This window comes from Sciurus vulgaris (genome assembly GCF_902686455.1).
Source record: "Sciurus vulgaris genome assembly, chromosome: 8".
NCBI lineage: Eukaryota > Metazoa > Chordata > Mammalia > Rodentia > Sciuridae > Sciurus > Sciurus vulgaris.
In genome coordinates, this window is record NC_136468.1 from 139,770,267 (window position 1) to 139,787,461 (window position 17,195).

General features: G+C 38.0%; 1 protein-coding gene across 7 annotated transcripts in view; it reads left to right on the forward strand.

Annotated features, from left to right (window-relative positions):
* TAOK3 (TAO kinase 3) overlaps positions 1 to 17,195 on the forward strand; it is a 210,843-nt gene that overhangs the window by 148,945 nt on the left and 44,703 nt on the right. For all 7 annotated transcript variants that reach the window (XM_079151550.1, XM_079151548.1, XM_079151553.1 and 4 more), the window contains 3 exons: positions 214 to 305; positions 8,488 to 8,581; positions 9,724 to 9,805. In XM_079151550.1, the coding sequence (XP_079007676.1) occupies positions 214 to 305; positions 8,488 to 8,581; positions 9,724 to 9,805 (268 nt within the window). The remainder of the gene's footprint in view (positions 1 to 213; positions 306 to 8,487; positions 8,582 to 9,723; positions 9,806 to 17,195) is intronic.

A 17,195-nucleotide genomic window follows, 5' to 3' on the forward strand; every position in this document is an offset into this window, starting at 1 on the left:
GGAATCAGGATTTATTAAAAACAATGTCACTTCATGTAGATCATTAAATATACTTATATTTTGAATATTGTTTTTTAAAATGATTTGTATAAGAAAATCTATCAGATAAAAAAATATTAAATATCCTTAAGAACTGTCACTTCCTTGAATCACTTTATAAAAAATATATTTTTTTAAATTTACAACTTGACTTTTGCACATTTTGTTTGGCAGGATGGCTCCGGAAGTGATCTTAGCTATGGATGAAGGACAGTATGACGGGAAGGTTGATGTTTGGTCACTCGGTATCACCTGTATCGAACTGGGTGAGTAAAGAGTTGTTTTTGTTTTGTTTTGTTTTGAGAATCACTCCATATGATTGTCAGTTAAATCATCCAGCTATTGTTTGGTTTGGTTTTGTTTTTGGTGGATCCGGGTGTTGAACTCAGGACCTTGTAGATACTAGGCAAGTGCTCTACCACTGAATGACCCTCCTGGCCCTTCATCCAGCTATTATTTATTATTTATTTAACTGCTGCATGTGTGCCAAGCAATGTGAATTTATTATAGATATTTCTGTGCTCTTATATAACATAGAAGTTTGCTTTCCACTGCATTTTCATGTTATTAATCGAAAGGAATTTGAACAGATAAGTATAAACAAACATGAAAATATAAGACATTACTAATATTTGAAAAACATTCATTCTCCATACTATGAGTAATATGCGTCCCATCCTTACATTAGTACCCATTACTTTAATTTATACTTCAATTTGAAGAAGGAAATCAAAAAACATAATAGGCAGCTTCTAAATCTGCACTCCAAAACTGTATATGACCCACACAGAGTGCAACCTTGGAGAAACTTTGTATTAGAAAATACATCACCCATCAAATTGTTCCCCAAAATATTGTTTGTAAAATTGTCTAAACTACCATGAAGTCACTTCTCCAGTTTTATATTTTGAACTTCAGTATATCTTGAAGTTGCCTTTACCCAGTGGTGAATTCAACAAATTTACCAACTAGTAAATTTAACAAATGAAACTCTTGGTGGTGGAATGGGCTGCTGATTTGTACCATTGACCAGTTCCCCCCCGTGTAAATATTCCCACTGTGGAACTTCTAAGCTATCAGTGTGCTGTTCACGAGATGTGAACTTGAGAAAAGGAGTGCACAATTGGCCTTCCAAAGCCAGGATGAGCTGGCTCATAACCCTGCCTTTATCTAGATATTTATAAATTTTAAATCAATTTTTTTAAGTTTGAAATCAGTTTTTGAAAAATTCTTTGTCTGATTTTCTAAATTTAGACTTTAATTTTTTCTTTCTTTGTCTCCAAATTGATCCTGTAAGGATTTCTAAGTTCCAGTTTGATTCTCAGATTGTAGTTTTCTTGTTTTCTAAAACGTTTGACCTACAAAGATGATCTGGGATACTTGGTATTACATTACCAGTGCTTCATTGACTTCTTTCAACAGAGGAACATATGATAAGGATGAAATTTATCTAGCATTAAAAAGATGTTAGTGAAAAAAAACAAAAGCCAAGGAGAAAAATTAGAACATTCACTTAATTTGTTTTAATTAGGTAACAGATTCACATGGTTTTTAAATCAAAAAAACACAGTGTGCACAGTGATGTGCACCTGTGGTCTCAGCACTCACGAGACTGAGGGGGAGGATCATTTGAGCCCAAGAGTTCAAGTCCAGCCTAAGCAACATGGTGAGATCCTGTCTTAGGAGATGGAAATTTTTAAATGTCTATATATATAAAAAAACATATAATGAAAGGGCATCTTCCTCTTCTATTCCTGACTCTCTCCATGTATTTTCCACCCCCCTACCCGACCCCATCCAGATCCACAGTAATCACTATTACTAATGTCTTGGGTATCCTTCCATAGTTTTCTATTAATATACAAATGAATATGAACATATGCTTTTGGGGAGGGATGCTAAGGATTGAACCATAGTCTTGTGTGTGCTCTGTCCCTCAGCTTTATCCCAGTCTCCGTATATACTTCCTATATTCATTTTCTTACCATATTAATATTACCATATTAATAATTTGGTCTTCTCCCAAATTATTGTTGTCATCTACAAGTAGATTAGATATACTTTCAATTGAAAGGCAGTAGCATCAAATCATGATTAAAAAAAACAGACTCTGCAGTCAGATAAGCTCGAGTTCTAACTCTAGTTCTGTAATTTCTGATTGTGTTCAAGTTATTTTTAACTGTGAAATTTGTATAATAAGATTCCCTACCTTATGGGAATTGTCTGGATTAAATAAAAATGTGGATTTCAAGTGTTTTTTATTGTATTATATGTGCTGAATAAATGTTAGTCATCATCAGCCTGCCTGAGATAGTGATATTTCCTCCAAATTCTTAGTCTACATTTTAACATCTCTTTAAAACCAGGAGGCAACAAGGGCCAGTGGTAGTTAATAACAATACACTGTATACTTGAAATTGCTGAGAATAGATCTTAAATTTTTTCACAACTTAAAGTTGTAACTATATGAGATGATAACTATATGAGATGTAGAAATATCACTTCACTGTGTAGATGAATATCAAAACATCACATTATATACCTTAAATATCTTCCAATTAATATTTTTAGAAATAATGTTTATCAAAAAATCAATCAAATAAATAAATATTTTTTAAAAAGCAGGAGGTATTTTATAGGCAACAGTATCTTATAATTGGCAACATTTTCTCTAAGTTATAAATAAAATAAAATAATGGTGTATATTAAAGTTATACATCTTAGCATAGATGACATCTTAGAAGCAGAGACCTATAATAGTGAATATTTACTATTACGAACATTCACAAAATTGTTACTTGCCAAGGATACTTATTATTTAAAAATAGTGATATCAGTAATGTAATAAATCATACCAGTATCTCTTTAATAGCTTTACCATACATCTTCATTTCCCTAGCATTGATTTTGTTAATACAAACGTTAAAAAAAGAGTTGTTTTTCCTTTATATGAAAAAGAAAAACTATTCCAGATACACCCTAAGCAGTGATTTTTCTGTATGCTTGAGGTTTAATGAAATTGCAGGTGCAAATAACATACTTTCAATTGTACTTTTAATGTAGAAATTACACTGAAAGTGTGAATTGTGAGTGAAAAGCATGTTGTCCCCTTTCCTTTTCGATATCTAACTCTTCTGTAATAGTGTATATTTTTTAAAAACACCCCAACCTAGAAATCAAATTGCCAAGGTCACATTACAAAGCAGGACAATGTAATATTATAGCCACTGCTCCTCTGCCCAGAGATCAAGCTCTAGAGTTCCTTACATGCTTAAGCCTGTTTTAGAAATTATCTTCTGCTGAACTCATCTTCCATGGAAAGCTAGTTAAATACTTTCTGAAAACTGGTGGACATTGAAAAGGGCCAATCACCAGATACTGTTTTTTTAAGATTATTTCAAAAGAAACTAATCTTGATGCGCTGGACACTGTTCACCAGAGAAGATCAACTTTGCAGAAATTGACTGTGTTGAGAAAGGAGTTCTCATGCGGGGCGCAGGCATACATGTTGCAATGTGGCCTTTCTGCCTGGATCTTCTTCATCAGGCACTTGTTCTCATCTGTCCCCAGGTGCTGTGGTGGCTTGGGGGCCAGGGGGTTATAGTCAGTCTTCCAAAGCTGCCACTGCAGCTTTTCATTTTGAAATTCTAGTACTATCCATCATGAAGTGAACAGTCGTTGAAGAGGTACTGTGGCCTAGTAAAAGGAACACAGACCTTTGAGTCTTACACGATTAAGTCGAAATCCTGATCTAACCACTTGGTGACTGGGTTTCACTCTAGCCTAGAGGAACCTCGGTTTCTTTAGTTGGAGAATTGGAAGAACAAAACTTATCTTGCCTCTTATGAGAATTACAAATAACAGAAGTGGCAGCCTAGGGCAGTGAGTGCCTGACACAGAGTAGGCACTCAGTAAATGGTGGCAATTAGTATTATCATTAATTGTGAAGGTTGTCAACCACATTTGTTCATAAGAAACCTTTTGCCTTTTTAAGAGGTATTTATCTAAAGAGAGAGGCACCCTTTGATCCCCCTCAAAATAAAGCTCGATCCAGTCACTCTGATTTAGCATGGTCATTGCCAAGCAGTGCAGTTTGCTGAAACTTCATTGAACTGACCTCTCTGAACCTTGATCTTGGGTAACACAGATGAAGCAGCCACAAAAATTTGATCGTTGTCTTTAAGTTAAATAGAAACTGCTATTTTTTCTTTTAGTGTAGTTACCTTAGCTTTTTTTATGCTTCTACCCTCTCCTTTCATTTAGGAAAATATGAATTCCTTATCACAAGGTGGCTTCAGAAATACTCCCAATCCCTATTCTGCTGCTTACGTAGACTCCCTAAGCCAACTGTCGTATTCCGCATTAGGGGCGATGAGCTCTCTGTGAAGGACCAGATAAAAGTGTCTGAGGCTTTGCAGGCCACCGTGTCATCACAACTCCTGGAGAAGCTTCTGCAGACAGCACACAAATGCACAGGCATGTCTGTTCCAGTGAAACTGCTCAGACAGGCTGCTACTGGATCTGGCCCACGGGCCCTAGTTTTCCAGCCCTTGCTCTAGTATGCTGGCTCAGTGATGAGCCCTGCCACCCTGGCTCAGAGGATTTCATAGTGCATCCAGCAAAGGTTTGATAATGGGCGAGACCTTCCAGAGCCCACAGTTAGTAAATGTTTCCCAGACCATGGGCCTCTGCCGCGGTTGGAATACCCTCACTCACGTGCTTCTCCAGAGTTTAATCTACCAACACGAGGCTAGCTATCTTCTTGTTGCATTCTTGGGCAGAGGGCTTATTCCTTACAGACCTCCCCATTCCTGCTTCAGATCTGAGTTACTGCTGTTCTCATTGCTACTAAGTTTTGTTGTTGTTTTGTTCTCTCATCCTCCTCTTTCTAAATTTCTGGGTTTTTTCTTTTTTTTTTTCCTTTCTTTCTTTCTTCTTTCTTTCATTTTTTTTTTTTTTTTTCTTTCTTCAGTCCCCTTTCCCTGTTGTTTCTCCTGTGCAGCTCAATGTTCTAAGTAGCTTGGACTTTTTAACCTTTTGCCAGGGAGAGAGGGTTCCTGTCCAGCTGGTAAATGAAGCATCACATCGTGTCTGACGTCATCCCAAGGCTTAGTCTCTTCTCAAGTCACTTTGTGACTGCTCGTTGCACTGAGATTCTTTGTGGACAGAGTTTCTTCCTTGCTTTAATTTGCCTTGCCTTCATTCATTTATTTAGCAGGTATTTGGGTACCACCTATTAGGATGAGGTGCTATTCTCCGCACTGGGAATGCAATGATGAAATAATAGACATGATCACTGCCCTCATTAAGTCTAGCAAAGAGGGCAGACATTAAATAAAGAATTGCAGGCTGGGGATGTAGCTCCATGGTAGGCCACTTGCCTAAAGTACAAGGCCCTGGATTCAATCCCCAGCACCTAAATAAATAAGTAGAATTGCAAAATGATGGAACCAACCTAGATGTCCTTCAACAGATGAATGGATAAAGAAAATATGATGTATACATATAGATAGATAGATAGATAGACAGACACACACACACAATGGAATATTACTCAGCTTTAAAGGAGAATGAAATTATGGCATTTGCTGGTAAATGGATGGAGGTGGAGAATATCATGCTAAGTGAAATAAGCCAAACCCAAACAACCAAAGGCCGAATGTTTTCTCTAATATGTAGATGCTAATTCACAATAAGTTGAGCAGGGCGCTGGGTAAGAATGGAGTTAATTTAGTTTAGGTACAGGGGAGTGAAGGGAGGGGAAAGGGTATGGGGGTAGGAAGGATAGTAGAGTGAAACAGACATTATTACCTCATGTGCATGTATGACTGCATGACCGATGTGATCCTGCAACATGTTCAATCAGAAAAATGAGTAATTATACTCCATTTATGTATGATTTATCAAAATGCATAAATGCATTCTAAAGTCATGTATAACTAATTAGAACAAATTTAAAAACCTTATACACAAATATTCATTAGCAGCACTTTTGATAAAAGTTTAAAAAAATGGAAACCCAAATGTCTATGAACCAATAAATGGATGGATGGATAAATTAAAAAAAAAAAAGAATTACAAAATTATTAGGGTTGTAATATGTGGTAGAAAGGAGAAACAATTTGCCACAATGAAAATCTAATGAAAGACCTAGTAGAAACAAAATTTTATTTGAGATGAAATCTGAAAGATTGCAAGATCTAGGCGTGGAGGCACACACCTTTAATCCCAGCCACTTGGCAGACTGAGACAGGAGGGTCACTTGAGCCCAGGTTGGAAGCCAGCCTAGGCAACAGAGCAAGTACTCCATCTCAATCAATTAATCAATCGATAATAAACCAGATAAAGTTCAGGAAATGAAGGGAAGTTTAGGGAATTCAGACACAGCAAACAGCCTTTATGAAAGATTGAGCTTGATTCTTTCAGTGAAGTCAAAGATGGCATGAGAGAGAGGGGAAAGTGTTGCTTCTCAGAACGAGGCTCTGGAGAAAGCCAGGGCCATGTGAGCAGAGGGGAGGGCCTCTGTATAGGACTTGGACTTGGTCCTAGAACAGTGAGACACCATGGATGACCACATGGTGGATACTTAGTTCCACATGGCTTTTAGACTTTTATTTATTCATTAGGTACCAAGGACTGAACCCAGAGGTGCTCAACCACTGGGCCACATCCCCAGCTCGTTTTATTTTTCATTCAGAGACTGGATCTCAGTAACTTGCTTAGGGCTTCCCTAAGTTGCCCAGGCTGGCCTTGAACTTGCGATCCTCCCGCCTCTGCCTCCTGAGTTGGTGGGACGACAGGCATACGCAACTGCACCCAGCTCCATGTGGTTTTAAAACACTTGCAGTTGCCAGAAGGCCAAGCTCTAGAATCCTCTTAGTCCACCTGAACTAGTTTGTTTTCCCATCTACACTTGAGACCTGCGTCTACACTGCAACTTTCAAGTTTCCACTTGGCAACTGTTCATGTCCCTATCGTACCAGTACCTGTTTGGTGTGGGTATAAGTAATGTCCTCCGGACAGGTCCAGAAGAAGTATTCATGGGGTCATCGCATTCCAGAGATCTCCACAGAGACCTTTTGGCAAAGACTGTAAGAGGCCCTTCCAAAGTGTCACAGGTGAACAGTGCAGTCACCTTCTGTCCAAGTGCTGCCAGTGACTAAAATCCGCTGCTTCCTAGTGCTGTCCATCCTGGTGGTGTGTTTTATTTTTTAACCATTTTTCCTTTTCACAGATTCTTCTTCCTGAGTGAAAATAACTTTCCTCAGTTCTTGTTCCGTTTCTTAGACCTGCATAGGATGAGCCCAATTTGTCATTTTGGAAGTGGTTAATAGTAAAGCCTTTACTCAAAACTAAGATGCACTCATGAAACCAGAGATCAGATTATGAATTAGAAAGTAGGACTGCATAAAAAATCCATTAGGGTAAGCATAGTGGAATAAGATGGTGATTTATCTTCTGTGCCATAATAACTAATAAGTAGCATAAAATTAACTGTGCTCAGAACTAGAGTCCTATTTCTTTACCTTGGTCAACAAGTAGAGCACTTGGTATGTGAATAGCATTTTATTACATATTCCGGAGAAGTCACTAAGAGAATAAAAGAATTCAGGTTATAAGATCATGCTCCCCTGGAGCACATGATTTCTTTTGAGAGGAAAGATTTGTATGTTTATGTAAATAATAGGTGAACACGTGCCAAATGAGTGTATCAAGAAAGAGCCTAAAGAGATCTTTTACTCCACTAGGGTGGGGTGAATCCTCCAGAAATAAATACCTACGACCTAGGGGTGTAGTTCACTGGCAGAGTGTGTGCTTAAAATGTGCTGGACCTTGGGTTCAATCCCCTACACTGAAAAAAAGAAATACCTGACTCCCCGAGTCTCTCTTTACAGTGGAACGGACCAGACCCTGCTTATTATTTATTCTCTTTTCCTTTCCAATTCTCCCTCTAACCCTCCCCCAATAATTTTTTGACCTGGATGAATTGCCAAACAGTGTTTATTGAATGAAAATTTCTCCTGGGCTCTTAGTGATGTTTAAAATGTCCCATTCCATGTTAATGGTGGTTTTTCTTTATTGTAATTTGCTTTCTGAATTTTTAAAGCAAACACATATTTTTAAGTTCACATGCACACAGATATTTGTACCCATTATAGGGAAACAGGTAAAGATCCGTCTTTTGAACGTTCATGAAAAACATGAGGAATTTTTCTTTCATTCTTCGGAAATGGGTTCTGTGAGGAACATGGCCAGTGTACATAAATGACCAGAGCTTCTGAATGACTATCCTGGAGTGACCTTAGAGATTAAATTAAGTGGATTACATGGCACGATGACAGTAATGAGCTATCAATATAGCTGCAAAGCTTTGCTTGGAGCTCCTTGGTTCACTGTCTGCCTGACTGCCTTTGAGAACGGCCTTATCAGGTTTGTTTCCTCTTCCAGCGGAACGGAAGCCCCCCCTTTTCAATATGAATGCAATGAGTGCCTTATATCACATCGCCCAGAACGACTCCCCAACGCTACAGTCCAGTGCATGGTAAGATGCTGCTGTCATCTCCCATCTCTAAGAACATCACCATGTGCATTTGACACTTTCATTGAATTATATTTTAAATGTGACCTAGAAAGCATTTCATTCCTCCACTGTATGTTATAGTGACACAAATACCTCATGAGCAATAACTGTGCACCTGTGTGCACATACGCACACACAAACACACAGTTTGTGTTTCTGCCTCTCCCTGGCTTGACTGTGTTCTTAATGTGTGTAATAACTGAAATCCCACAGGGAACTCGCCCTGGCTGCCTTCCTGGCCAGGCTGGTCACTCAAGTCCTGACGTCCGATATTGAACATCTCATCTCTTATCACTTGTCAGCAGAGATAAAGTGCCCCCGCTGATGTCATTATTTTTCCAGTTGTCTTTTATATATATATATATATTTAAATGTTTTGGGGTAGAGAATATACTGTCCATTCAAAAGAGATGCCTTACTTAAAGTTTTAACGTTTTTATAACTTTTGGGGCCACAAGAGGTATAGAAAACTGGCCATTTTAAGGAAGAGTAGACAAAGTGGAACTTTCAAGGTGGGAAAGCATCTTTATTCAGAAAGCACATTCCTGAGCTTCGCTGTCTCTTACACAGCAAGTTCTACTCGCTCTTCACATGTGTGAGTGGTGGAGGAGTTAACAGGCAACAAAGACTTAGGCTTGATGCTCTGAGGAGGAAAATATGTATTAAATAAATATAGAATATAGTTTTTATTTTCTGGTATATTATTATGATTTGACCTGACCTTCTTTTTTTAATTTTTTAAATATTTTGTTTTAGATATATTTGGGCACAATACCTTTATTTTATTTTTTATGTGGTGCTGAGGATCAAACCCAGGGCCTCACACATGCTAAGCAATCACTCTACCACTGAGCCACAACCCCAGCCCCCTGACCTTACTTCTTTAAATGTAAAGATGTATGGATATGTTAACTAACTTGAAACTATGTTCACACTCATTATGCAAAAGAATTAATTTTTGATACCATAAACTTGAAAATAGTTCAATGCTGCTGATATTCCAAAATATTTTATTTTAAAAATCTCCTAAAATACAAAATTTTCCCTGATCCAAAGGCCCTACAGACCCTCATTTTATCTTCCTCTGATGTATTTGCACACAGGACAGACTCCTTTAGAAGATTTGTTGATTACTGCTTGCAGAAAATACCTCAGGAAAGGCCAACATCAGCGGAACTATTACGGGTAATTTTTCAAATTTATATTTGAGGAGGGGGCCTTAAACTGCTGTTGTGGGGGAATATGGTAAATCATTCTTCCGGCAGCTCATCATGACAAACTGGTTTAGAGCTTGCTGCCTCGCCATTTACCGAGACAGCGCAAGAGGCGTAGACACGGCAGGACTCTCACAGTGACGTGCTGGTTCTTCCCTGTGGATGGTCTTTTCCCATCGTTTCCCCTTTTCCTCACTCCCCCTCTTTTTGCCTCATGATCAAGAGCATTTCTCCTTCTTGTCTGATCGTCATCGTACTGCTCCCGTGACTAACATCTGCACTTTAGAGGAACTTCAGCGCGGTGTCCTCAGGACAGTCTGCCAGTGGTTCACATGCTAGCTCTGTGATTCCGAGCTAGCTTCTTGCCAAATCTGCCGGCAGTGAAGATGTATGATAACTACACAGGGCCGACATTCATATAGCATCACATCACGCCCGTCAGTGACAGGAATTTCGTATGAGCTGCATTCATTTGACGTAAATTATAGTTTTATGCGTCCACTTTGTGTAATATTGTACTGTAGACACTGGCGATGCTGGTTCATCAACATCAGCATAGCTTGTGGAAATCATTTACAATATAAATATCTTTTATTTGGCACAGAATGACCCAGATAGCTAACCTTTTTCTGTATGTTTGTTTTTAACTCTTGTTTGTTTGTTTCATCTCTAAATTAGCTGGATTTTGTTACTGAGCAGGGGTTTTTTTGTTGTTCACTTGTTTTTTTAAGAAAATCTCAAAAGGGCTGTATTACCCAAATTTGTAAAGCTTAAAAATCTCAGCTGCCTTTATCATTAAAGAGCATCCTAACTGATCACAAATTATTTGTTTATATTTTCTTTCTTTCTTTTTTTTTTTTTTTTGGAACTCTGTAAATATCGTTCTATTATTTTCTGGTTTTGAGCATTTCCCAAAGAGGCAGACCTGAAGCTGACTAGTTTTTTCTTTTTTGTTTTTTGGTGTTTTTTGTTGTTGTTGCGTGTGTGTGTGTGTGTGTGTGTCTGTGCATGTGTGTGTGGTGCTGGGGATTGAACCCAGGGCCTTGTGCATGCAAGGCAAGCACTCTGCCAACTGAGCCATATCCCCAGCCCAGTTTTTCCATCTAAAAGTAAGTTTTTCTTCTTGCAAGTAACAGACCACAAGAACATGGTTACAGAAACAACAGGGCCAAGGATTCAGTCTTATTCAGCTTTGTGGTAGAGACAGCATAAGTTGTAGCGTAAAATGCTTTGTCCACCTGAGCTGTAGCTCTGCATTTCTATAGGGAAAACAGCAACCCGAGAAAACACCAGAAACTCAAGGATTGTCTATATTACTTTGAAGCAGGGAAAGATTTTTTTGTATTTATTTACAAATATGTGTAAAATATATGTATATGTGTTTATGTGTGTGTTATATATATATATATAAAACCCCTTGTTTTCTTCTTCTGTGACATATATATCTATATAGATAGTTTTTTTTTCTGTGACATATATATCTATATGTAGATATATGTAGATATAGATATATATGTCACAGAAAAAGTTATCTTAGGGGGGAAAAGAAATAAATTTGAGCATAAAGAATGATAAAATTATGGCATTTGCAGGCAAATGGATGAAATTGGAGAATATCATGCTAAGTGAGATAAGCCAATCTCAAAAAACCAAAGGTCGAATGATATCGCTAATAAGTGGATGAGGACACATAATGGGGGGAGGGAGGGGTTAGTGTTAGGGTTAGAGTTAGGGTTAGGGAGGGGGGCAAGAATGGAGGAAGGAAGGACTATATAGAGGGAAAAGAGGGGTGGGAGGGGTGGCAGGAAGTGAAAAAATAACAGAATGACTCAAACAACAATACCCTATGTGGATTTATGATTACACAAATGGTATGCCTTTGCGCCATGTACAAACAGAGAAACAACATGTATCCCATTTGTTTACAATAAAAAAAAAATTAAGGATAAAAAAACTCCAGCAAGATACTACAAAGATTCTAAGATAAAATTTTAGGAAAACAGACAGTGATAGGATATAAAATGCAAGTGGGCAGAGATAAAGATAAAATAAAAGAGGTAAAGAAGAGTAAAAGACAGTATAGAGGGTAAAATAATATCACAAGCACTAAAATAATACAGTAAACCAACCCACTTAGGGTATTTCCACTGGTGGATCATTTTAAGTAATAAAACCAAATAAATGCAAAAAGTAAAAGTTCTAAAGGTGATTATAGATAAAATTATATATGCAAGAAGACTAAGAAGATCTAAGAGATATCAATTAATACTCCTCAAAATGAAAACAAAATACATGGAGAAAATATTTAAAGATATGCCTGAAGAAATCCTTCCTGGAGATAAATGTTCTGATTTTTCTGTGATCTGATTTGGTGTTTATTGAGTCCACTATATGAGTCTACTATAAAGAAAAAAAATATATATATATATATATATTTGAATGATATAATGCCAGGTAGATACTTTGCAGAAAAAATAATCAGGAACAGGGATGTGGAGTGACAGAAGTTGCTGCTTTGGGCAAGGTGCTAGGAAAGGTCTGTCTGGGAGGGTTGTAAGCGGAACCCTGAGAGCGCACCTGGAGCCCCTTCTTCAGTGATCAGTGAATCAAATCTGGGTAAGTTCCAAACTCAGGATAAAGAAAGATTTGGACACATAGACTGAAGGAGTCTACTTTGGGGTAGAAAAACCATTTGTCTTCAGATCTCCCTCTTCAGGAGGACACCAAGCTGGAAAACAGTAGAACAATGTTTGCAGAGTTCTGAGGACAAGAAAATGAAATCCAAGAGTTGGTGACCCAGCCAAGGCTCTCCTTGGTGTTAAAGGCAGCTGACGGAGTCAAGTCTCACAAACTCAGTCAACCCTTCTGGGCTTTCCATCCCCCATAAAACTGCTCAGTAACAAAATCCTGCTAATCTGGAGATGAAAACAAACTGTAGCAGAATCCTGCCCGTCTAGAGATGAAATGGGGAGGGGGAAGAAGGCAGACAGGTGGGAGAGAATAGGTTAGGGACCAGAGACACTAGCAAAAGAGTTGGTGGTAAATATTGGGAATTTAAATTGCTACCCTAATGTTTACTTAGCATGACTAAAGAGATTGTACATTCTTTATTTTGAATAAGCAACATGGATTTCAAAAGGTGAAAATGTAACAGAAGTCAGAACATAAAAAGTAATCCTCCCACTCCAGACCCCACTGTCACCATTTTAGTGCATTCACCTTCCAGAGAGATTTTTACACACGTTAGTAAACCATAAAAACTATTCTGCATTTTTTTTTACCTTGTAGTGTATTAAGGATATTGTCCCATCTTACTACGTGCAGAGCTACCTCACTGCTTTCCATGGCTCCATCTACCATCCTCATACCTACCAGAATAATTGTTCATCCAACCCATTCAAGGGTGTCTCTGGTCTTTGGTATTACCAACTGTGCTGCATGAACATGCTTGCACATATGTCATTCTGCACCCGTATCATGATATCTACAGAATAAATTCCTGGAAATGAAATAGCTCATTAAAGGGAATGTGGATTTTAAATTTAAATGAGTACTGCCCAGCTGTCCTTCAGAGAGGTTGCACCAACTTATAATCCCTCTAAGAAAGCCTGAGTTTTTGAACTGTGCTAGTCAGAACATTGAAAAAGGTTGCTTGTTAGGAGTTAGGTTAAACACCTTCTATATACTGAAAAGTCAATTTTTAGAAATTTTAAATGTTTTTATTATTGCATTAGAGTGACACATAATGGTGGGGTTCATTTTGACATGATCATACATGCATGAAATGAGTAATACTAGTGCTTCCCCTTCCTTTCCCTTCCCCCTTTGCCCTTCCTCTATGCTACTAGTCTTCCTTCTATTTATGGTTTTTTTTTTTTTTTTTTTTTTTTTTTTTTTTATGATTCTGCTGATTCCCTCTTAAATCAGCAAAATAAACTGATCTTTCTATATTGGATTTACATTGTGTTTCCAACATTTTGAAAATCATATTTCTGTATTCTAAGTAATTATACCATGAATGCACTTTGACGCATCATAAATAAATGGGGTATAACTTCTCACTCTTCTGGTTGTACGTGATGTAGAATCACTCCGGTCATGTGGTCTTATGTGTACATAGGGTAATAACGTCAGATTCATTCTCCTCTCCTTCCTGTCCGCATAACCCACCCTCCCTCCACTTCCCTCTACTAATCCAAAGTATCTCTATTCTTCCCTAGCCTCTCCCCTTACTGTGAATTAGCATCAGAGAAAATATTCAGCCTTAAGTCATTTCTGTTTCCTTTTCTGTGAACTCTCTGTGATCTTTGCCCATTTATCTATTGGGTTGTTTAGTTTCTTTACTATTTTATAGGAAATCTTACAAATACTATTTTCCCATTTTGTATGCATGTGTGTGCGTGTGTGAGTGTGCGTGGTGCTGGGACTTGAACCCGGGGCCTAGTACATGACAGGCAAGTTCCCGGCCACTGAGTTACAATCCCAACCCTTTTACGTTTTCATTTTGAGACAGGGTCTAGCAAAGTTGCTAAGGCTGACCTCAAACTTGTGATCTTCCTGAGTAACTAGGAATGTAGGCCTGCACCACCACACCTGGCCTTCCTGGCCTTTTTTTTTTTTTTTTTTTTTTGGGTGCTGGGGATCGAACCCAGGGCCTTCTGCTTGCAAGGCAAGCACTCTACCGACTGAGCTATCTCCCCAGCCCCTGGCCTTTCTATTTCTATTTTCACACACTATTTTTCACTCCTACCTTGCTCACATTGAAAGTGTCGCTTTTAGGGTTGGAGATGTAGTTCAGTGGTAGAGTGCTTGCCTAGCATTCATGAGGCCCTGGCGTTGAATCCATTTAAATATAGAACTAAGGTATAAGCATTGAAATGCTTTAAAAAAACAAGTGAAAAATATAAATATTAGCAAAGTAAAAATAATAATGCAACTTGAAAAAACTAGAGATAGGGAATTATAAGTATACTTATAAAAGTACACTTATAAAAGATTTTTCTCTCTTTTAGAGTATTTCTCAAATAGGAATATTTTTCTAAAAAAGTAACTCCATTCTCTTAAAACTTTTTGTAATATTTTCTCCCCTTAACTTTGGAGGATCTTTTAGGATCAGATAACTCTTTTCATGAGGAAGTTATAGCTAAAATTAAGCAATTATTTTAATTCAGTGTCTTCTAATTCTGTTAAATTCAAGTATATTGTAATTTCACAGACTATACTTGAAATTAGCAGGTATAATCAGATTCCCATGCAGAATTATTTCTAGATAGCCATTGTTCTGAGAGGAAGAGGGAGGGATGATCTCTAAAATGATGTTCCATAACTTTACAATATTTATTTTTGAATGATGGAATTTAGAGGAACTTTTGCTTTCTTTTATGCAGCTTTCTATGTTATTTGAATCTTTAAGCATTTTCAAAATCAACAGAAGTATTCTTTTAAGAGGGTCTTGGTTCCTTTAATTGTAGGGGTTTGGAAAACCATGGGTGGGTGGATTGCAGACAAAGAATATGAACAAAGGCATAGAGATGGAAAATGCATGCCCTGAGACCAGAATAGCCCAGAAAGTGCTCTTCATTAGATAGGAAGGAGAGACTAGATTTGAACCTAGAAATACAAGCAGGAAGCTGGCTATAAAAGGCCAAACTATCCAAGAGGCAGTAAGGTATTTTTAAGATGTCAAGTATCTTCATTTCAAAAAGGCTTAAACAGGTACGGGTTTGGTTGTCTCATGTAATATGAAGTCCAGGATGTTGAGAAAGGAGATGTATAAACTGTGCAGACGTCTGTGTAGCTCAGCAGTGTCACCATTGACCTAAGCATCTGTCTTCCTAGTCCTAGTGGCTTTTATCTCCCTTGTCATCAAATGACTGCTACATGTCTAGAACTCAGGTCTTGATTCCAGGCAAGAAGAAGGGGAAAGCACAAAGGGCAAAACCTCTTCTTAGGTGCCTTACCTTTTCATTCTAGAAAACAAAGCCTTCTTCATGGCCTTCTGCCTGGTCTCATTGGCCACGTTCTGATCTGACTGCAAGGAAGGAGTGAGGGCAGTTATTTGCCCTCCTCAGAGGCGCTTCACCCTGATTTCTACTTTTATATCTGGATGGGGAGATGAAGTTGCCAGAAGTCTGACCTCTAGATAGATTAAACAGGTTTCATATTTTCAAGTATGCATAATATGACCCCAGGAGTAGAAAACAAAATATGCACAAATCTGTTTCTCAAAAGATAAAATGCGGTGGAGTGGAGGATTGAGGCAGATTATTAAAGAATAAATTCTGCTCTGCTTTTGCTCATTATTTTGTTTCAGGTTTGAAAGGTACAAACCTACCAGTTACTATTGATGTTCTAGTAATTTTTGTTACTTATATGATAAAGTAAACCTCAGGAGATAACAAGTACTGGCAGGGATGTGAAGAAAAGGGAACCCTTGTACACGGTCAGTGGGAATGGAGAGCGACCCAGTCATCGTGGAACAGCACAGAGGTCCCTCAAAAAATTAAAAGTAGAACCGCCATGTCATCGAGCAACTCATCTTCTGGTTATATACCTGATGGAAATGAAATCATATCTTACAAAGATATGTGCAGCCCCACTTTCATCTCAGCATGATCCACAATAACCAAACTCGGCAAACAGCCTAAGTGTCCACCAGTGGATGAAAGAGTAAAGAAACTGGAGTGCGGGCACGCAGTGCACATACCCAGAGATATTTTTCAGCCTTAAAAAAAGGAGTGCCTACTATTTGCAACAATATAGAGGAACCTAGAGAACATCATGCTAAGGAAAAGCAAAGTTAGATTCAGAAAGAAAAATACTGCATGATTTCTCTGAAGGGTTGAATCTAAACAAAAGAAATACATAGAAACAGGAGAGTGGCTGCAGGGCTGGGGAATGGGGAGATGAGATCAAAGGTTACAAGCTGGCAGTTAATTCGTGTAGAGAGCAAAAGTGCAACATTAAGGCTGTAGTTGATAATTTTGTTTTATAATTTTATCATGGAAATTTGCTAAGACAGTGGATTTTAGGTACTTTTGCCACACACACAAGAAAGTGAGATGATAGATATGTTAATTTTCTTCACTGTAGTAATCAGTTTGCTGTGTCTGTGTACACCCAAACATCTTGTTGTGTGTCTTAAATCTACATAATAAAAAAGAAGACTTCTTATGTAAACTTTCAGTCAAAATCTACAAAATGGAGCTTGAGGAAGAAGGACAAAAGCATACCTATCTCTATATGAGGTTCATGGGAGGGCACCTGACATGGAAATCAGATCTGGTTATTTCTGCAAAATCCATAGAACTGTTTTATGCTTTTCTGTTTTTTTTTTTTTTTTTTCAGGTGCTGGGGATCGA